This window comes from Protopterus annectens, chromosome 1.part0 (assembly GCF_019279795.1).
Source record: "Protopterus annectens isolate FY-2018-M chromosome 1.part0, PAN1.0, whole genome shotgun sequence".
NCBI classification, from domain to species: domain Eukaryota; kingdom Metazoa; phylum Chordata; order Ceratodontiformes; family Protopteridae; genus Protopterus; species Protopterus annectens.
In genome coordinates this window covers 858,533,295-858,556,650 of record NC_056725.1, presented here as the reverse complement: position 1 = coordinate 858,556,650, position 23,356 = coordinate 858,533,295, and the positions used below count along the sequence as shown (strand labels likewise).

The following is a 23,356-nucleotide window of genomic DNA, read 5'->3' as shown; positions in this document are numbered from 1 at the left end:
GCAGTCCTGTGACTGCAAATCTATATATGTAACGAGTTTCTCTTCAAATATCTTTGGCGCTGCTTTTTTGTATTGATTAGTTTGGCTTTCTCCTTTACATAAATATTACACTGTATCAGATCTCTTTGTCTTTCTTTCCTGTGTGCATGTTTGTTTTTTATATCTTTCAAAAATCTCTAGATTTTGTTTATATTTTTGCATTTCCTTAGTTGCTTCTTTTTCCAAACGGCCCAGGGTTCGTTGGTCTAGGTTATGTTTTTTTATGAGTCTGTTGTATTAATGAACACAAATTTGGACTCGAAGTTTTTGGCAGTTTTTTTTTTTTTTTTTGTGAAAGTATTTTTCTTTCCTGTAATTTCTCTCTTAATCTGTTTGAATGTCTTCTATCTAGAAAGTTTTGGCTTCTTGAATTGTAGTAATAATAGATAATTTCTTTCTTATCCTCTCCAGTCCACTCAGTAGTCCACTATGTCATCTTTATGGATCTTTTTTAGCCTGTCAGTTTTTGTGTTTTTTTCTGAGCCTGGCCTAACCCCATTGTAGGAATGTTTCTGTGTCTTGAAGATTCTACACGGTCATTTTTTCCAGTCCTGGCACCAGGATTGGGCACTTTTTTTATCCTGGGACTTGTGCACCCAGCTGTCTTTTTTATTTTTTAACTTAAGTGCATGAAATATGCTATGTAAAACAACAGTCTATATATTAGTGTCATCTTGGTGAGGTTTTGTAAAAACAGGGTCCACCTTGTAAAGGTGCTCACCAAAACTTGATGAATTCAGTTCCATCAATATTATTCTCCTTTGCTTGCTGTAACGGAGACATGGTATAAAGCAGCAGAAAGCACCCTTGCGCTACCAGGCTATAACTCCAAAGGCAGTGGTGTCTCCATATTCATAAAAGATATGCACACCTCCAGAATAGTAGCCCAGCATAAAGCATCTGGGATACTTCATGTACAACTAACATTGGGTAAGACGGCGATTCAGGTCATAGCCTGCTGTAGGTCCCCAACATTGTCCCAAGACTGTCACTGCACATTCCTAAGCACCCTGGAAACTATTAAGATTCAGCCCAACACTGTCATACTAGGTGACTTCAACTACCCCTCCATCATCTGGGAAAACTACTCATGCACCAATATACTGGCCCAACACTTCCTGGAATTCATTAATTCCAATGCCCTGGACCAGCTCAGTCTTACCCCCACTAGAGGAAGCAACATCCTTGACCTGGTTATTACTAACATGGGCAACTATTGCTCTACAGCAGTAGTCAGTTCTTTCCTTGCTAGATCCGACCACAAACTAATCACCATGGAAATCCACATCTCACCCCCCCCCCCCCACACCCGCAAAAGGTATCCACCATGAAAAACTTCTCCAAAGCTAACTTTGGACTCCTAAGAACAGAGATGGCTATATATATATAGTTAGATATAGATATATATGAATATGTGTATATACAAACAAAAATAACATTTGTGGTATTAAAGTGTAGTTACTTCTGGGAGGTACAGAAATTAAAGAAAGAACATATTGTTGGACAGTGAAATGAGTTACTACAAACGTGTTTACTATGGAAGGTAGATACAGAAGTATACCACAGAAGAGAAATAATATGATGAGTTCATGGACAAAATGTTATTTGAACTGTGGGTGAATTTATTGAGAATGTTTAAAAAATCAATAAAAGGAAGAAACAGTTGATGGGATTTGGAAATGCCAGAATCTCTTTAGGAAGAACAGTATTAAATAAGTTACAACTAAAACATTAGTGATTACATAAACAGCAAGAAGAAAGTAAGTGTTGTGTATGTGGAATAGACACAGAGCAGAGCATTTTCTTTAACATGTCTAAGGCAAAAAGAGTTTTGGAATGACAAAACAAAGATATAAAAGAAGTGAATTGAACTATTATCTGGGCAATATAAAAAGAGAAATAGGACTGAATGAATAATGTTTTTCATTTGTATAATACATATGGAAAGCTGGACGCTAGACATTGTTATAACAAAAATGGAAATGTCAAATACTGTTTGGAAGCTAAATATTGGTTGTGCAAATAAGTGACTTAAGTAAAGCACCCTTTGTCTTTTCCATAAGTGCCATGGGATCTTTTACATCCACATCCACATCCAACTCAAGCAGATGGGACCTTTGGCTAACATGTTATTGTCTCTAGCATCTTATTTCTGCAGCAGTGTGGGACTGGTTGATCAATTACTTCCCAGGTGGGATTATTGGTAAAGTCTTTTTTGAGTTCCAGACAGAAATTATTTAGCATTTGTTTTTTTTCATTACAGAGAAGCGTATGATCCATAAACCAGTATGCAGTGTTGCATAGTTGTGTTGAAAAAGTATGTTAACTTTTTACTGGAATGGTAGCAATGCTAAAACTGATATCTGTTATGGGTTTGTGTTGTAGAATGGCTATGCCCCACTTGAATTCTTTGTGGAAGGTACAAGAAGTCGTACGTGCAAGTCTCTCACCCCCAAATTAGGTAAGTCTGAAGCTTGATTTGTGATACTTTTAGAAGTTTCACTGTAGTGCAGCTGCTGTTAATGACAAGGTGAATGGTGCTCATCCTTTATCACTGAAACGACTAATAGAGGTCATTGGCCTAGTAAAAAGAAATGGATCAATAAAGTGTTAATAAATAAGTAAATAACCTGATCTGATGTTGTCTATTTTCTTCTGATTCAACATGTGAATTGTCTGATCCGAGCTCAGCACCTTATACATAAGTATTGTGTCTGAGAGCTCTGACTCTTATGCTACTCACAGTTCCCCTCTCCAGCCTGAATTACCTCAGATCTTGTTTGCCTAGTGCCTCACCAGACATGTTTACCGAGAGCTCTGTCCTGTTTCACAGTAAGTGAAGCTGTTGTTTCTCCTTCTTAAAATATTTAGGGTTGTTAGTAAGATTTAATCATTTTTAAGGTCTCTGATATGTAATGTAGTTTATAGACTTTTTTTATTTTATGTATTTATTTATTGATTTTACTAGTACTTTTGCTGCGTGTGGTGTATGTTTAGTCTTAAGGATTTAATCTTTAGGTAGAGGTTAAGATAGAGCTTTGTATGAAGATCAATATTAAAAATTCTTCTACGAATGTTGGAAAAGTCTACAGCCTTTAAGAAGTGTTCCTCCTGCGGGACTAAAAACCTTCTCAAGACCCACAATCCCAGTGCATGCATTGATTGAGGCCTTCCCTCTTGCAGAACTGTTGTACTATTTGCTGTTGGCACTAGAGTTTCCAAAGTAGGAGAGAAAAGCTTATTCTAAAATGGCCCATTCTCCCTCAGACAGGGTCCAAAATGTCTTCTGATCTGAAGGCACCCTCTGCCACTACTTCCTCTGATAGAAAAAGGTAAGAAGAGAGAGAGAAAAGTCAAAGGAAAAAAAAGAGAGAAAAAGGCAGAGGCACACCAAAGGATAAACCTAAGGACAAATGGCCAGGGAAGAGACCAGAAGAACATTTGGACAAACCTAAGAAAAGGTATGCAGATCCCACGGCTGTTGCAGGTCCAGCACCTAAGATACCAAGGAAGTCGGATCCTACTCTTTCCAGGATCCAAACTCCTTCATTTCTTTGAGGTCGATTTAGTCTGAGTCTTCATTCTTGCATCCTTCACAAGATCCCATCGAGGCTTACTTTGATGGCTTCATCTTCAAGGTCTGATTGGTCCACTAGGAGTTTTACTGAATTAGATATTGACTGAATGATTTGGAAGTTTTTGAATCTAGAATTAACTGGGAGTTCTCTCAGCTTCATCCCTGAGGAAAAGTCTGGGATTAGGCTCTTCAACTTTGGCCATACTACTTCTGACACCATCTCCACTTTTGGAGTCAATGCATATGGGATCCAACCTCCCCACTGTATCAGCTTTGGAGTCGATAGACCTGGAGACTTCATCCTCAAATTCTTCCCTCGCTTTTTCGACACTGATGGACTCGGGTCGATTAGAGTCCTGGAGTCAGGGCATCAGTAGTGAAGTCAACTCCAGATTTTCTGAGTAGTCCCTACTGCTTTGGGCTTCAGCCCTAGATATCCCAGTTCTGAGGTGCTCTTTGGAGCTGTCCACCCTAGGAGTCAAGAGGACTATCAGTTCTGCTGTTATTGGTGGTTTTTCCTTGGTTCCGTTGGCTGAGTTGGCTTTTGAGGCTGTAAAGAGGGCCTTGGCTGGACCAAGATGACTGGAGCATGCACAGAGTCCAGACCTCTGCTGAAGCCTGCTCCTTCTTCCTCTCATTCTGCCTGATGTGGCCATATGGATCAAGTTAGCTTCAAGGCCACTCCATATTTGAACTCTAAGTCCGACTCCAAAGTGTCTTCTTCAGGAGTCTCAAGGCACATTCCCTGGAAGAGGATTTGCAAGCAGAAGCATAGTAACTCCTCCCCTGAGTCAGTCATGGAAGGCACTGACTTTGATGAGGAATAAGGCTCCTGAGATCCACCCCATCAAAGACTACTCCTTTGGAGATATCCTATAATTAATAAAATGGGAGGGGGGTCCACTGAAACTGTGTGTTCTGATGACTTGGTGTTTTTCAGAGCTTTTGGGTCCAGCCCTTCAATACCCTGGGTGCTCCCACCTCCTGATGTTTATCCAGAAAAAGCCATATAAGATTTTCAATTGCCCCCAAAGCCAGAAAACATTGGCCAAGGGTTCTTCTGTAGATGGTATGGTGGTATCATCAACCACAAAAAAGGAACTCTCCAAAGAAAGTTCTTTTGTTCATCCCCCTAACAAGGAGTCCAGGGCACTGGACAGACTGGTGAAATGTCCTTCCAGTTCAGTGACACTTGGAGTCTTAAGTGTTGAACTGTCTGGCACGTCTGACATCTTTCCAGTTGGATTTGATCAAGGAAGCTTCAAATTCTGTGGCGAATAACTTACATTTAGATATCTAAAAGACAGTGGATACCCAGCTGTATATCCTACAGTCTTTCTTGAATGTGGCCATGATACTGCTATCTAATGCAGCAGATGGTTCAGCATGGGCAGCAGGCACAACCATGAGATGTCATGCTTGGGTGCAGCTCTGCAGTTTCATGGAAAGCTTTAAGATAGCCTTCATAAATGCCCCCTGTGACAGTTCCAACTTATTTCACCCAAAAGTAAAGGAAACGCTTACCAGGAGTGAGCAAGATGGTCGAACCTTGTTTGCCATAGGAGTCTGTTTTTCATCTCCTTAGAGATTCTTTTCTAGGAATCAGAGGAGTGAGAAAAATGTGGTTCAAGAAATCACAAGGTTTTCACCAGGACACTACTGGAGACAGACCCGCAGAGGCAGAAGCATTTCCATGGGGTTGTTGCCCATGGGCAGAGGTGGTCTGCAAAACCAAGTTGTGTCCATGGATCTTTCACAGAGAAACCTTATCAATTTCCTTGAATGCTTTCCTGATTGTTGCATTCTGGAGGTAGACTTGGGATGCTTCCCCTTACACCATCTACCCTGGCAAAATATAACTTCCGATTTTTGGGTGCTAAGGATTACCATAGATTATGTAATACTCTTTTTTTTAGAATCCCCAAAGACAAATAAAAGATTCCTGACACACCACTGATTCAGCTGGAATCTGTAGCAACAGAGGTTTCCAGATTGCAGGACAGTATACACATCCAGTTTGTCCCCCAGGACCAGCAAGGATCCAGGGTTTATTCACGGTTCTTCTTAGTTTCGGTATTGGATGTCAGCAGTCAGAATCAATCTGTAAAACTGGCAAAGTTTGTGATAGTCACAGTACAGTCCATTCTACCTTAGCTGTGGAAGGATGATTGGATGAGCTCTATCGATCTTCAGGATGCCTACTATCATATCAAGATCCATTGGTAGTCCGGGAGATTCCTCTTTTTCCTGCTGGAAGCCAGTGACTACCATTTCAAAGTGGTGCCCTTCGATCTCACCATGACCCCCCCCCCCCAGGGTTTACAACAAGTTAATGGCAGCTGTCACAGCTTACCTCCAGGCTACAGGGGCTACAGGTCTTCCCATATTTAGACAGTTTGCTTCTAGGTACTACCCCCAGGGATCTGCTACTATTGCTTCAACAGACATTCCTTCTGTATCTAGCAACTCACTTGGGGATTTCAGTAAACTTCAGAAAAGCAAGCTATCTTCTTCCCAGACCATAGAATTCATAGGCTTCCACACAGAGTACAACAGATAGCAAAACTTCCCCTGACATGAATGAAATCCTTAAGGTCTGTAGCCTTCCATGTGATAAAACGTCCTTGGCCCCAAGCTTGACTGATTCTGCGATCTTTAGGACTAATGGCTTCCTCTCTAACTTTGGTGCTGTTGGCCAGATACCATATGAGAGTTCTGCATTGGACACTGGCTAGACATTGGTCACAAAAGCTGCAGCCTCTTCACAACAGGATTCACTTGACTTCAGTCTGCAGAGACCATATCCAGTGATGACTTTCATCCAGCACAGCTCTTTAGGGCAACCCTTGCTGTCGCCCTGCTTCCAAAGCCACAGTCACCATGGACGCTTCCCTTATTGGTAGTTCAAGAAACGTGGCCATCAATAGAGAATACATTTCATATCAGTGACTTTGAGTTGAGGGTGATTTATGTTGCAGGCATTTCAGGACCTCCTAGCCAAGGTGGGGTGATCACTATCCACTCTGAAAACATTTCAGTGTTTTGGTATATCAACAAACAAAGTGGAATGCACTTGTACCCTTTTTGCCAGGATGCCATAAGAGTTTGGCAGTGGGCGATGTCTTCATACCTTTTTCTGGTAGCAACACACATACCTGGGATGTGCAATATTCTGGTGAACAAATTGAGCAGACTATAGTGTTGCCTCATGAGTGGTCTGTCAACAGAACAGTGGAAGTAGTGACTTTCAACAGCTGGGGCCAAACTTGCTGATACCTTTACCTCAGTAACAAATGCAGAAGTTACTTCACCTGCAACCCTCCTCAAGAACAATCACAGAGAGAAGATTTAATCAATTTTTGCCCCCCATGTCTCCTTTATGTCTTTCTGCTAATTCCTCTCATTACCAAGCTCATTCAGAAAGCTATAGTGTGCAAGACCAGGGTACTCCTCATTGCCCCCCTTATGGCCTCGGCAGGTATGACTCCTTTTCTTTGGCCTTATCTGGTACATCCACTGTGGGTTCTGGATCTACTTCCAGATCTCTTCAGTCACCCTTCTAGGCTACCTATACCACATCTCAAGGCCCTAAAACTGACTGCTTGGTTTCTCCTATTTTAACAATTGCTAGAGGTGCTAGGCTTTCTTCCCTGGTAGTCCATATCCTATAGTCTTGTTCTCAGAGGGAACCAACCAAGAATATTTAAAAAAGCAAATGGAAGCATTTTTCTATTTGGGCCTCTTTAAAGGGGGTATATCCCTTTTCAGCATCCGTACCTGAAGTTTTAGAGTTTCTATCAGAACTAATCAGGGCTGGCTCAAGTAACTGTACAGTTAGTCAAATTAGTCACACTTTCATATTTTCACACAGGGCACAACAGTACATCTGTTGCTTCCCTCAAGGTGACCAAAGACTTCCATAGAGGAACTTTTTTATTGAGACTCCCAGTTTGTGATCTGATCCCTTCCTGTGATATTACTATATCACTGCAGTCACTAACCCAAAAACCCTTTGAGCCATCAGCATCTGTAGATCAAAAGTTTCTGTAATGGAAAACTATTTTCTTGGTTACCAGTATATCTGCAAGACCTGTGTCAGAATTACAGGCACTCTCTTGTGAAATGAGTGTCACTGAGAACAAACCCTTTATTTCTTTCCAGAGTAGCTTCAGAATCTAACTTGAACCACCAGATTGATTTGACAGTCTTTCCAAATTTTATTAACAAAGGTGAATATACTCTACATTCCTTAGATGCCCATAGACAACTCCAGTTCTATGTGCATTGTACTATGAGTTTCAGAAAATCAGATAAGCTATTCATGTAAGGGCAGCCACGGTGGTACAGCAGTTAGCATTGCCGCCTCACAGCAAGAGGTTCTCTGGTTCGATCCTCGGCTGGGGTACCTTCTGTGTAGAGTCTGCATGTCCTCCCTGTGGTTGCGTGGGTTTCCTCCGGGGTGCTGCAGTTTCCTCCAACATCCCAAAGACATGCTGTAGGTGTATTGGACACACTAAATTGGCCCTAGGTGTTAGTGTGTGCATGTGTGTCCCTTCTGTGGAAGGTTGGGCGCTGGGCTGGCAACTCAACACTGTAAAACTCCACTGCCAATCATGAGTGGACAGGTGATCCGCTGTGGCGACCCCTAACCGGGAAAAGCTGAAAGAAGAAGAAGATAAGCTATTCATATCCTTCTCCAAGACAAAGCTTAGAGAATAAGCATCTAAAGTAACCATATTAAAATAGTCAGTGGACTGCATTTAATTTGTTTATAAGTCAAGAGGCATGTCTTTACAATCACAGCCTAAGGATCATTCTGCCAGGGCAATGACAACTTCAACAGTATTTACAAAAGGAGTTCTTGGAAGTGACATATGCACTGCAGCAACTTGGTCCTCAACTCATACCTTTATGTCTTATTATGAGTTATATGTGTAGTTTAGGATTCACACATCTTTTTCCTCTGCCATACTTAGGAATGTTCTTGCTTTAGTCCAATCGGGTCACTGTTGGGTACCTTGGGAATCTGTCCCACATGTTGAAGCAGACAAAAATAGACATTGGATACAAAATTATGTAGTTAACATAAAGATAGAACCACGTTATTTCATTTTCATCTGGTTCAACTCCTCTCCCTCCTTCCCACTGCCAAATTGTCATTCTTTCTAGGAATCGATCAAGCCTTTTGTGTGCCCTGTCTGAACCTGTGTATCTTGTGGCTTATATTGTGGTGTCTATTCTTCCCTTTGTTTTTTTTTTTTTCCCTACATGAGTTATCACCAGTTGGGGACATCCAGCAAGGTAATTCAGGCAGGAGAGGGGAATTGTGGGTAGGGAAGGAGTCTGAGCTCTCAGATCCAATACTTGGGTATAAGGTGTGACAATCCATATGTTGAACCAAACAAAAATGAGACAACACAGATCCATCGTTGGTAAGTGCATACCTTTTGTTTTTAAATGCTACATGCTATGCTGTAGTATTAACTAACCCCATTTTCAAACTGGGTTAGCCCCCAAGCTACCTTCCCTTTCCTTTTGCTACCATGTTCCTATTGCAAACCCTAGTGCTGTGAGCAGTTGAAGAACAACCCCTTTTAGTGTGCCATATTAGGACATAGGTATGTTTGTGGTTGGGGAGCCTTAGAAAGTTTTATCCTTTTCAACCTTGCCCATCCATTTTCCAAGCAGACCACTATAAATGTAGCCTTCAGTACATGTCCATCTAAGGTGTGGCCAGGGTTCAGACAGAATGTGTGCATATGCTTGTATGGAGCAGAGAGGAACAACACATTGGGCTCCGTCAGGAGGCAGGTTCCAAGTAATCCGACACCTTAAGACTTTCACATCTTCTCCCTATGATGACAGAATGAGTCATTATCATAGCCATTGTTAGCCACAAAACCCATGGCACCAGGTGGCATCTGTGTCTGTGTGGGAGTCCTACAGAAGCTGCAGCTGCTTTTGGAAAAAAAAGACTTGCTCAGTCATTCTCTGATATATCAGGTTTGTCGAATGCACCTCTTTGACTCAGATAAAGATAAAGTGGATAATTGGAGAATGAATGAATGATTAGAGTGCCAGTCCTTGCATAACAATAGGACATGTCTATCCATTTCTGTTACTTTGCGAAGTAAATACTATACTAAGAGACACAGACACTCCTGATCTTCAGGGGCATTTTTTATCTTGTATGTGTTTCCTGAATGCTGGTAAACCAGCAGATATATGTCTGGGGAATGGTAACAGTATGCATTTCCCAGAGGAGCAGTCCTTTTTTTTTTTTATAAAGTTTTAGTGATTTACAGTTGATCAGAGTTGTGGTTAGTATGGGGCTAGCTGTGACTGAAAGCAACAAGTTAATTCATTACTGTGCCAATTTTTTCTTTCATTTTATTCAGTCATATGCTGGAATTGATCTGGGATCTGTGTGTGAAAACAAGTTGACAGTGAAAAATGATTATTGCTATTGTTTGTTGTGTCTGGGGGAAGTCCATACTTGTATGAAAGCAAGAAGCTGAAGTACATTACTGAGGCCATTCTTTCGCCTTCATCACAAACTAGTACTTATGCTACATAGTGGCTATATTTTTTTTGGGGGGGGAGCAGTATTTGTGTCTGAGCCAGAAGCTGAAATACATTACTGTGGCCATTATGCCTTTAATGTTTTTCAAAATCACACACCAAAAGTGTGCACAGAGACTGGATTTCTTTTTTGGGGGGAGAGAGAAGCAGATGGACTATTTGTAAATCATCTGGCCATCAAGTAGGCATCTTGGGGCTGTGTGTGTGTGTGTGTGTGTGTGTTTGTGTGTGTGTGTGTGTGTGTGTGTGTGTGTGTGTGTGTGTGTGTGTGTGTGTGTGTGTGTGTCCGTGTCCGTGTCCGGAGCTGGGTTGTATTACGCATGTCTGACAATGAGCAGAAATACTATTACTGTGGCTATATTTTACACACATGTGCATACACATACATATTTATATGGGTCTATATTATATGCTTGAAGGTTTAAAACGTAGACTCTCATATGATGACACCATATGAGTGTAGTTTTAAAACTTCGATCAAATAATAAACAATTTTTAAAAAATTACCTGAAGGCTCTGGGCAGGGGGGGGGGCAAACCTCCCCCTCCACACACCCCGCTACTTAAATATACCAACTCCGAGATTGTACTACATTGAAGTAAAGGGAAATATTCCCTATGACGATCTCCATTGAAACTTGCGAGCTTTCAAAAGTTCGCTCATATGGTGTTGACCGTATGAGGTTCGAACTTTTGAATGTTTGAGATTTCTAATGAAGCCCATTTATATATGTATGTATCTCAAATGAAATGTGTGTGTATATGTATATAGATATAAACAAATATATAGATGGGAATCTTCCACAATACTGAACATACTTAATGTTATATTCTGTTTTGTCAACACACTTTGGTTGGCAAAGCAGATGGTTGACAGATGTTCAAGATCAGCAATTCCCAGGATAGGGAATATTCCTTTTCCTTGTGGATGGTGCAGTCTCAGAGGTGGAACAAATGTTTTGCTGGGGTCAGGGGGATGTCAGGGGCTTGACTTTTTATTCTCAGCCGTAACATGTCAACATTACAGTCATCGGCATTTAGTTAATGCTACCTAGTTAATTAGATAAATATATTTTTTTATTTGCTCACAGTCAGACATCTGAGATGTGTTAGTGGAGTGGCTGTAATTGGTGGTCTCTGAGGCAGTCTAAGGATGAAAGTGACTGACCCATAGTCTTATTTAATCACTTTTAAATAGTCCGTGATCTGGCTGGACAGGGTTAATGTATGCTTGAGTGAAATAAGTTGAAGTACATTACTCTTATCATTTTTATCACATTTAGATGTCAGAGAAGTACACAGTGTATATAATAAATGTGTAAAAAATGTACACTGTGGATTAAAGTGACTGATGCCAGCTGTTTGTTCAAAGTAGTTTGTCATCTAGCTTAGCAGGGCTAGTGAGTGAAACAAGCTGATAGTTTCTGACAATCGTTCCTTATTTTTTATTTGATCACACTCAGACATCTTAGGTGCACATAGTCAATAAAGTAGATATGATGACTTGTCACTGAAGAAGTCTCTGGATGAAAGTGACTGACCCCAGCTGTTGTTTGATTTCAGTTAAACAGACATAGGCCTGGCTTGTCAGTGCTTCTGTACATTTGTGAAAGAAGTTGAAATATACTAATGAATCAAACATATTTGATGTGCATAGTCCAGTGCAGTGGCTGTAAATTGGTAGAAACTGAGGAAAATTGAATGAAATGTGCTTATCCTCTACTGCAAAACACATTAATGTATTTACGGTCATAATTGGTGGTTATGGAGACCGTCTGTGGTTAAAAGTTACTAACCCATGTAGTCATTTGATCACAGTTAATTTAGCTCGGCAGAGTCAGTGTCATTATGTGTTGTACCTAAGAGTGGTTATATGTTTGTGAGCAAACTGTCATCATAGCTTTGTTTGTGGGCATTTTGTGTCACCTCTTCACAAAGTATACTGTATCACAATGGGCATTTTTAACTTGTGGACTGTGAATGCAAGGGGCTGAAACTAAATCTGTTATTTTTTTGCAAATATAAGGAAGGCACAACTCATGATTTTACTTTGTGTGCTACATTATTATAATTTTACAGCATCCTTACTGTAGCTGTCTTTAGATTTTTTTCAAAATAAGTAAATATATTTTCCTTTTTCTTAACTGAGCAAGTACTTTCCACATAAAATCATAAATATATTGGGAAGGTCTAAAATTCATCACACCTGTTTTCCACCAGAGTGAGTTATGTAACACTTCTTAACTTTGCAAATTAAAATATTTTTAGGAATAGGTCCAAGTTCTGGAAGACTCTGTATCACAGAATATCACTCAACCCTGTCCAAGGTCTTCTGAGCATCCAAACTCACAACCATCGAGTTTCTCTCTTCTTCTAAGGCCAGTCTGATAAGAATCCCAATTTTCAAGATATGTCTTATGTCTTCTTTCTCCGAACAAGCCCACACTAATAATTCATAAGTAACACACGGGTTTATTGGTCGGTGTACCTTTAACTGACATAAATATCTTGTAAGCATGATAGATATGGGCAAGTATGAGGAAATTAGCCTAACACCCTCATCCTCTTTGTGCATCACTGTCAACACTGGGTACTACCTTAAAGGAAGTATCTTTTTAGTTTCTAACACTTAATTAGACACGTGTACCTGACATGACACCACATTCTGTTTATTTCCCCTCCACTCTGGTAGTGACAGCCCATGAGTATCTGAGATTTTACCTTATTTATGTCTGCCTCAACAGCACATTTAAAACCATTTCTGCTTTTGGGTACAGTAAACCTCTTGCCTGTTTTCAGTAACCTTAGTCTATCTAAGTTCCCCCAAATATAATGTACCTCCCTCCCATATTGCCCCTAAAGAGTTTGATCTCCATTTAGGATCTGATAATACTTTCAAAATGTCTCAGCTATAGCAACCACATCTCTCCTAAAAGTTTCATTCTTTTTAACAGTCAGACCATCTATAATCCTCTGGGCTCTCTGCTTCCTCAGTGTATGGATGATACTGTCTGATACTTAAGTTTTTTTGCAGAAGTACCTAGCTTTAAAGGATTTGGGTAAAAAAAAATCAAATTTCTTTTTCATATAATCTGTTTTTAATTGATCATTTCCCACCCTTAAATCTACTTCCCCTTCACAAAATATAAGTTGCAATTGTTCTAGTTGACTTCTTTTATCCCTTGGAGCCTCTCTGTCTCCTAGCCCATAGTTCTGTGTTAGTATGTCTCCCTAAATCACTCTTTACATCTAATTTAAGCAAATCCCACTCTTTGCTGAACAGTTGCCATCCTTGCTCTAATAAAGAGATCTTCCCATGCAGGATATTCATTAAACATTCTGCAAAAATTTCCTGTTTTAAATAGCCAATCAAAAATGACAGTGCTGATGCCGAAAAGGCTTTCAACAGGGTTTTCTGATCTTTTCTTTGTGAAGTTTTTAAATACATGAAATTCTTTCCTCAACTCATTTCTCTTCTCCAAGCTGTATATTCTTCCAAATTTGCAAGGATTAAAATAGGATCCAGTTGGCTAGGACATTTCAGTTGACAAGAGGTGTCAGGCAGGAATGTCTTCTTTCTCCTTTGTTGTTTGCTGTCTATATACAGCCATTGACAGCCAGGTTTAGGCAAGCAATGATTGATGGTCCATCTGTACCAAGGTAACGAATACAAAGTATCCCTGTATGCTGATGATTTGCTTGTTGCACTAAATAAGCAAGACTGAGATCTCCTTCAGATGATTCAAATATTGACCTACTCTGGGGAAATAGGTTATAAGGTTAATCCTGGGAAAACACAAAAGTGTTAGTATAAGTTACTTCCTCTCCATGGCTCTTAGTAGGTTATATCTGTTTTTGAGTAAACTCAGCACTGTGATATATTTGGGAGTTGCAATAGCATCTGCCTTGCAATCAGCACTGTGCTATACTGTTAACTCATTTCTGCTAAGAGTGAAGCAGTTTTTTTAGAAACTGGAGAGGCATCAGTTTAGATCTTCCACAGATGATTCAGGGAATGATGCAGATCATCCTACGTTGAACCTATATGCATCTCAGGCCTACTACACTCACCAACAAGGGGTTTTATGGTTACATTAAAAAGAATGATCACAAACTTTCTGTGGGAAGGGGAAAAGTCAAGGATAAGATGGGATTTAACACTGCCAGTTAATCATGGGGGGGTGTCTGTTTCGTCCAAGTTTTGAGCTGTATACTGTGGCAGCTAGGTCAAGGTTATTATATGGACTGTTTGACGCCGCCTCCTCTGCAGAGTGGTGCCACATGCTTGAAGACCAATGGGGCAGGGGTAAACTGACTTTATTGGAATCTTGTAGCGGGTAAGCCCTATTGATGGGCAGGCCTATAGGAGGCATAGCTGTGCTAAATTGGTTCAGTAGAGCTTTGAATTTACCAATAGAACATTTATTGGTAGAGGACGTTTGTCTCATTAGATTAGCTAGATGTTGGGGCCCGCCTTTGTTGCAGGATACTGCATCAATTTAAGGATACCACAATTGTGTCATATTGGTACCAACTGAGAGAAGGGAACCATAATATTGCATACACAGGCTCATCAGAAGCTAGAGATAGCTAATTTATGAGAGCAATCTTATACAATAATCATGATATATTTAGCACAGAGGAAAATGGAGGAAACCAAAAGAGAAGATTGGCCATTATGGGTACATTGTGGCTGGGAATTAGAGAAGGACATAAAAGGGCTAACGGTTATATTTCAAGAACATAATTATTTATAGGCTTTGCACTGGATTATACATATGTAGAATTAGGTAGGAGACAAGCCTAGGGGTCCAAATACCTACAACTTCCTGGTTGAAAGTATTGATGTTGCTGCGTTGTACTACAAAATCCAGGTATTATCAACTTTTGGTTGGCAATGTTTGTTCAGGTACTTCTGCATGCCTGCTAGTTTTTTGTCCCATATGTTTCTGGGAGTTATCCCATTATGCTGGAGATGTGGCATTGAAGACCCTGAGGACTGGATTCATATTTTGTGGCACTGTCCTAATTTACTGCAGTTTAGATAAAAATTTAGAGAGCTTTGCAACAATCAACATCCAGCTAAAAATGAAATGCCAGCCTTATTTTTACTGGGTTATGGGTCGATATAGAGATTGTATTTTAAAGCATACTCTTTATTGCACACCCTATTTTTAAGCAGGGAAAAACTGTTACTATAGCAATGAAGAAGGCCTCCATGCCTGACATCACTCTGGTAGTTAATATTTTGAATGAAATTAGGTCTTGTGAAGTGATGTTTTATCTTCTATGGCTCTAGCTCTAGTTCTTAGTAAATAGCTCTTAATAAATGGAATCATTGGGTTGAATTATTTAAAACCCTCTCAGATGAGTGAGAAGTGGTTGGAGGAGTGAGCTGGGAAATCTCTGTTCTCAATTAGATAGATATGCAAAACTTAAGTGCTTAACTTATTTTGAATGGATATATGTCAAATACTGAGTGTGTATTTTTCTGTTAGCAGCAAACAGAAGAAAAAAATAACTATTTTTAATGCACTGTACATAGTTCTGTGTTGTTTCTTATATAAGAATTGGCATTTTATTAAAGCTGTAATCTTTATTAGATCAAAGCTTTAAAAAAAATGGTGATTATTTTCCAGACAAGATTTTGTAAAATAGTGCATAACTTATTACAAAGACATAGAATCTGATATTACTGTTCTGTATGTTTTCACATTTTTGATAAGGTATATATTTTATTATTTATGTATCCCTGGACGAGGGGAAATTTTTGCATACAGCTTACCTAGACTTAGCCAAGGCTTTTGACACTGTTCCCCACTCAGGCATAATTGACAAACTCACACAGTTGGGTATCAACCCATATATCATTAGATGGGTCACTAACTGTCTCACTGATAGAACCCATATAGTCAAAACAGAGGAATCCATCGCCAGCAGCAGACCTGTGGCCAGTGGTATTCCACATGGATCAGATGTTATGTGATCCTATCTCACCTACATTCTGTACTGATGGGCTCGGCCGATCCTATGCTATAGAGCAAAGCCTCTTATTGGCTGAGCTATTCTCTATCCCAGGATGCACAACCGCTAATCCCCCAGATCTCGTTTGCTGCTTACAAGCTAGGACGTGGTCTCAAACTTGGCTGAGCTAAGTGCTGTTTTTCACAAAGTTTTTCTGTCAGGAAATTCTTTATTCTTTACCCAAAAGCTGTTTTAACAGCTAGTATCAGTATGTTTTGATTATTTTTGTGGTAAAATTTGTGTGATTGAACAGGGAAAGGTTTCCGTTTAAGTTAGAGGATTCTTTAGTGAGTCTACTTTTTAGAGAGGTCAAGTACCTGTTTAAGTTAGAGGGTTCTTGGCCCTCCTTTTTGGTGTTTTTTGTGGTTGTAATTTTTGTGTGGCTTTTCGTTTAAAAAAAAAAAAAGGTTTATTGTTGTTAAATCTTATTAAGTGACATATATTGTGTTTTTTCTACTAATATACTGAGTAGTTTTCAGGCATTATGCCAAAAGAGCATAGACCCTCAGGATTTAAAAAGTGCACGAGATGCAACTATAAAATGTCCATCACCGATGATCACTCATTATTATGCGTGTACTGTTTGGGTGCCAAACACCTACAGGAGTCCTGCAGCGTGTGTCACGCTTTTTCCTCTAGTGTCCTCCAAGAGAGGAAGAATAAATTGATCTTGAAAGGGCTGATTAAACCCTCCTTCGAGGAGGCCTTATCTTCCTCTTCCTCTCCAGCTAAGAAAAAGAAATCGTCGGCTCCGACCAGTCCGTCGGAACCGACCAGTAAGAAATCTAGGCAGGCTTCTCCATCGGCTCCACAGACTTCGGAGCCGAGGTCTGCCTCGATGCCTCCAGTCTCGACTCCTTTGGTTTGAGCCGATGGCTGGGGTCACCTTCATCGGCTCCACTGATATTGGAGCCGATGAGGCTCAGACTCTTGCCCACCAATCCCGGTCCCCAGTCCCGGAGCCGATGGAGAAGTCGGTTCCGGTCGGTCTCCCGATCTTCCAAGATGTCGGATTCGGACATCGACAGGGTGCTCCTAAGACTATTTCAGTATCCTGTATTCCAGAAATTGGTTTCGGCTCCAGCCCATTCGGCTTCAGAGCCGATGGCCCACCCTGTAGTTCTGGTTCCTCCTCCCAACAGCTTCGGCACCATTGGAGCCGGTGCTGGTGGAGCAGATGGAGGTTTTCAGGTCGGCCCCGACCCTTACTCCAACCGGACCTCCTCTGTCGGCCCTGGGGCGTTTCGGTCCCGAGCCGGGGTTGGACCTTCCCAGGACTCTGGCGGTCCGGCCTTCAGGGCCATGAGGAGTGCCTTGGCCAAATCTTCTTTGGCTACCTCCACGGTCTCACCAGCACCTTCCCTACACACGGAGACTTGGTCTTTGGTGGTCCCCCTGTCAGACAGCGGAGCCCCAGGGCCTGAGGTCACCCCCAGTGGGGGTTCCCCCCTTCCTGGAGGTCCCTCTGAAGCTTCTTCAGAGGAACCCCCAAGGAATAGACTGTGCAAGAGGAAGCACGTCGACTCCCCCGATGAGTCTCTCACGTCGGACACCGATCTTGATGATGCGGAGGGGTCCCCTAAGTCGTCCTCAGATGATGTCTCCTTCGCAGACATCTTTAAAGCCCTCAAACAACGAGGCAGCTGGCATTCCAAACCCCCTTCCGCTGACGAGTTGGTGTTCCTCAAGGCCGGGGCTCAGCCTCCACCTCCTCGAGCTCCTAGATTTGATCTGCATCCAGACTCTGTGGAACCGGTGCCTGCTCGCCCAAACAAGTTCTTATCAGCACCCCCAGAGAAGGAGTTTTTGACCAAAGGTGTGGCTGTAGATGCCTTGGTGGTGGCATCTGCTACCCAACAGGATGTAGCAGAGGCTTTGACGTCCGTCCATCCTCCTAATAAGGAGTCTAGGAGCATGGATTGGTACGGGAAGCGCACCTTCAGTTCAGCGGCCTTTACCTTAAGGTCCCTGAACTATTTACTTCACTAGATTTCAGAGGGATCTGATCAAGGAGCTTTCAGATTCCCTCTTGGGTAACCTACCTGAGCAGCTGGCCCAGATGGTTGGCTCTCAGTTGGCTACGCTGTCATCAATATCAAACTCGTCCATGAGGCTCATTTCATATGCAGCTGAAGGGTGTTGCTCACGGAGGCAAGCCTGGCTCGGAAGCCTTTAAGTCTTCCTTTTTGATGGGTCCTCTTTGTTTGGACCCAAGGTAAAGGACACATTGACCAGCAAGAAGGTAAGACTCTGACTGCCGTGGGACATGATTTTCCACTCCCTTCGGCCTTATCCCAAGGCTAAAAGAGGAGGGAAAATGTGGTTCAGAATCCCAGAAGTCTTATCCCTGCGCAGCAGGACAATCCTTCTAGAGGCAGAGGAGAAATTTTTCTGGAAGACACCGTCCCATTGGCGGCAGAGGCCCCGCAACATTGGAGACCTCTTCAGCCTTCCACAATCCCTGAAGGATTGCCCGACTGTGCAGCTCGAGCCAGTCGGGGTCATTCGAGGCACCTAAAAGCCTGGGAGGGTATCACTCAGGACCGATGGGTGCTTGAATCATGGCCGGAGGTTACGCCATCCTTTCTCACTCCCCACCGAAGAAAATCCCGGACCCGCCACCCAGTCAACGAAATCGCAGCCTTAGAAGTCTCAAAGCTGCTTCAAAGAGTCATCAACCCGGTCCCAGACCAGATCGGATTAGGGACTTACTCAAGGTTCTTTGGTGCCAAAAGACCGGGACTTGAGGCCCATTTTGGATCTCAGCATCATCGATCAGTCAAAAGTCCAAGTTCAATGGTCACCTTACAATCCATTCTCCCACTGCTGGAGAAAGGTGTTTGGATGTGCTCCATAGATCTCAAGGACGCCTATTACCACATCCTGGTAGATCAGGCGTCCAGGAGACAGCCTGGGAGACGGCCATTTTCAGTTCTGCGCACTGCCCTTTGGTCTAACCACAGCCCCCAGGGTGTTCACCAAATGTTTGCGGTTGTGACTGCTCATCTGAGGAGTCTAGCATTCCAGGTGTTTCCGTATCTGGACGACTGGCTCCTAACTGCCACCTCTACTATTGCAGAACCTACAAGCCACAATATCACTAGGCACTTCCCTTGGAATCACCTTCAATTGGCCAAAGTCTGTGTTGCTGCCATCTCAGCGCATAAGGTTCATCGGAGTAGAGATAGACTCAAACCTTATGCGGGTCTATCTTCCTACAGAAAGGATACAAACTATACAGGCTCAAGTCCGAGCCTTGATTCTCAGATCCAAAGCTCCAGCCAGGATGGTCCTGCAGCTATTGGGCTCTATGTCGGCCACTGTTCTTCTAGTCCCCTTAGCAAGATTGCATATGAGAATTCTCCAGTGGCTCCTTTCGACACAGTGGTCCTTTCAGGATCTCCCTCTCAGTCACCTCATACGGATCACGGAAACCTGCAAATGGGACCTTCGCTGGTGGCTGGTGCCCTCCAATGTGGATCAGGGAAGACCCTTTGTCCCACCTCCTCCTGTGGCCACTTTGACTACAGACGCCTCCCAGAGGGGGGGGGGGGGGGCATTCCCTGGGCAGGTCAGTCCAAGGCAAATGGCATTCAGAAGAGAGCCTCCTTCATATCAACATTTTAGAAATGAGGGCGGTGTTTCTGTCTCTACAAGCCCTTCACGATTACCTCCCTCAGGTAATTGCGTTCCTCCGCAAAATTGCCGCTCACTCGACAACATGTCAGTAGTCTGGTACCTGAACAAGCAGGGAGGGACCAGATCCTACCCTTGCAGAGAGGCCATGAGAGTTTGGGAATGGGCAGTGCGTTTTCTAGTGGCGACTCATATCCCTGGCAAGTCCAACGTGATAGCCGACAGGCTAAGCAGAACTATTCTCTCTCCTCACGAGTGGTCTCTGAACGATGCAGTGACAACTCAGATCTTCAGCAGATGGGGAACTCCTTGTAAGTTCTTCTCTCTCACTCCAGCTCGGGGAGAGTCCTATGGACGATTAGCCCATCCTTGGCCCTATACACCTTCCCCCCAGTTCCCCTCCTTCCCAGAGTGATCCAAAAGGCCTCTCACTTGGGGAGCAAAATGATTCTAGTTGCCCCTTACTGGCCTCGTCAGGTATGGTTCCCCTATCTTCGGAAATATGCACTGGACGGTCCATGGTTCCTGGATCAGATCCCAGACCTATTAATTCATCAGTCGGGACAGCTCCATCAGTCCCTTCACACTTTGAAGTTAACAGCTTGGCTCCTCCTCTTCCGACTATAGTCAGGAATCATACCTTAGACCCGGAAGTCATACATATCTTATCCTCGGCCCACAAGTCTGCCACTAAGAAATTGTATACTAGCAAATGGAAGAGATTTGCTATTTGGGCTCAACTCCGGGTCTGGATCCCATCACTGTTCAAGTCCTGAAATTTCTGACTTCCCTTTTTAATCAAGGTTCTTCAGTCTCTACCATCAAGGTCCAATTGGCAGCTATTTCCAATTTCCATGAATCTACAAACCCACCTTTAATGAGCAACAGATTGTGTAAAACCTTCATGAAAGGTGCTGGACCTCAATTTCTCATCCTGCTCCTCCGTGGGATCTCGATGTGGTGTTACGTGCCTTAACCTCCTTCCCCTTCGAACCGGCAGCAACATGTGATTTGAAATTTCTTTTTTGGAAAACCGCCTTTCTGGTCGTGATTACTTCTGCCAGAAGAGTTTCAGAACTTCAAGCTCTGTCTGTCAAACCACCGTACCTGGTTTTTCACAAAGATAGAGTATCCCTCAGGCCTGATCCATCTTTTGTCCCTAAAGTTTGTTCCAGTTTTTGCCTGCAACAGTCATTAGAACTTCCAGTTTTCTTTCCAAAGTACTCAAACAAAGCAGAATACATCTTCCACACATTGGATGTTCATAGGCAATTGCATTTTTATTTAGACAGGACCCAACAAACACGGAAATCAGATCAGTTGTTTGTGTCCTTTTCGATAATAAATTGGGCAAAGCCATCACAAAGGTCACTATTGCCAAATGGATCAGGGACTGTATTAGTCAGGCTTATTCCTCTTCTAATAAAGAGCTTACAACCTCTATCAAAGCTCACTCTACAAGAGCTATGGCTACTTCAATAGCATTCCATTCTAAGCTTGCCATTAGTGACATTTGTGCTTTCATTTCCCACTACAAATTGGATGTGGCATCTAGCTTCATTTGGTTCCACAGTGCTCAGGAGTGTTTTCCAGTGAGCCACCCAGGAATTAGGTGCTAGGGCTGTCCCATCATTACAGAATGTAGATAGGATCACATAACATCTTTTAGTTATGTACTTACCATAACTTTAGATGTTTGGGATCCATTCCTTCCCCTGCCTTGGAGATCAGAAGAGATTGGACGGTCCGAATTCTATTGTTTCATCTTGAAACATCTGGCAATGTTATATAAACAGTTATGTGTGTGTGCATGAATGCGGACAAACAAGATCTGGGGGATTAGCGGTGGTGCATCCTGGGATAGAGAATAGCTCAGCCAATAAGAGGTTTCGCTCTATAGCATCGAGCCCATCAGTACAGAATGTAGGCGAGATGGATCCCAAACATCTAAAGTTATGGTAAGTACATAACTAAAAGTTCTGGGACCCCACATGGATCACTTCTGGGACGTCTGCTGTTTGGAATCTATTTCTCCGAAGTGCAAGCTAAAACTAAAGGTCCATGGCTGACAAAGTTTGCTGATGACTGCAACCTGGGAGCAGTCATAGAATCTCCAAACGCTGTCAACATCCTACAAGAGGGTCTTACACAAGCAAATGACTGTGCCAAAGTAATGGCCTTAAACTCAATGCAAAAAAATGCATTATCATCCCTTTTGGTAAGAGTGATGTTCCTGCTGAACACCACATCAATAACAACACCTTAAATACACACTTAGTGGTGATAGTAGACCTGGGCACACAAGTTGACAGCAACCTTATCTTTGATCACCATGTCTTCACAGTGGTAAGAGGGTTATTCTATATTGATCATCTTATAAATAAGGGCAATGGCTCGAGAAAAAAAAGAAGTTATAACCTCCCTGTACTCTTCCCTCATCAGTCCAATAATTGAGTACAATGCCCCTTTTGGTATGTACCTTTCCAAGCACCTGTTCACAAAGAAAATTCAAGGTTTGCAGCATCTTTCCTATGAGGATTGTCTGAAATCACTCTAACTTTATTCTGTTTCATACAAACTACTCAGAGGCAGTCTCTGTCTTGCTTATAAAGCAATCTATGACCCTGCTTTACTGGAAATGCTGCATATCCTTAAGTCAAATGGTACACTGGTAACTCACTCTAATGGCTTTAACCTGGTATGCGAAATTAATAGAACCTGCTGGATGGACAAATTTGTCTCCCAGAGGTTGCCACACCTTTGGAACAGTTTCCTGCTTCATGTCAAGCAGAGCACCTCATTGGCCCTCTTCAAACACAATCTGGATGATTGGATGGCTAACCTTAAATTCACCCCCAGATGATAGTTGCTGATTGTGTAAATAAGGTTAAAACTTGGCTAGGCCTGTAAGGGCCCTAGGGTCAGTAGCTTAGTAACCTCCTGTGATCCCATGATCTTATAGATGCATGAACTTTTTTGGTGCTGGTTTGGCTAAAATATATAATGGGAGTCTTTCCCCCAACAAAAAGACATTTATTAGCCTCAGAATTTTAGAATAGATATTTGCATACCTGTCCAAGGAGGTCTGATGGCTGTAGGTCCTTCTCTCACATCTGCAGCATTAGTCATAGTATTCCATTCCCCTAGGTACAATACCAGCTTTTCCTGAAATGCTGCCATCTATCTCATCATGAGCCAAAACTCCCTTTGGAGGATACTAGCAGTAAATACTCACCAAGGAATTACTTGCTTTGTTTCTGTATATCCCTTTATCCCCACTTAGCATTCCTGGATATAATTTAACGTAACAGCCAGTGAAGACAATACTTGGACAACAGTAACATAACCTGTTTTTTGTGCCACAGTAAAAGTTGAGGGCTATCCCTTTTGACCAGTAATCATGTATCACTTCCTTGTATTCATGCTTGTAGAGATGTGTTTCATTTGTGCAACTGGCCCCATAGCCTATACTTCATCAAATAAGTCATTATCTTATTAT

At 42.2% G+C, this 23,356-nt stretch overlaps 1 protein-coding gene across 1 annotated transcript in view; it reads left to right on the top strand.

Moving 5' to 3' along the window:
* GNPAT (glyceronephosphate O-acyltransferase) overlaps positions 1-23,356 on the top strand; it is a gene marked incomplete in the record, with an annotated part of 1,227,276 nt that overhangs the window by 330,389 nt on the left and 873,531 nt on the right. Inside the window, 1 exon segment of the mRNA XM_044063684.1 lies at positions 2,425-2,500. Within this exon segment, the coding sequence (XP_043919619.1) occupies positions 2,425-2,500 (76 nt within the window).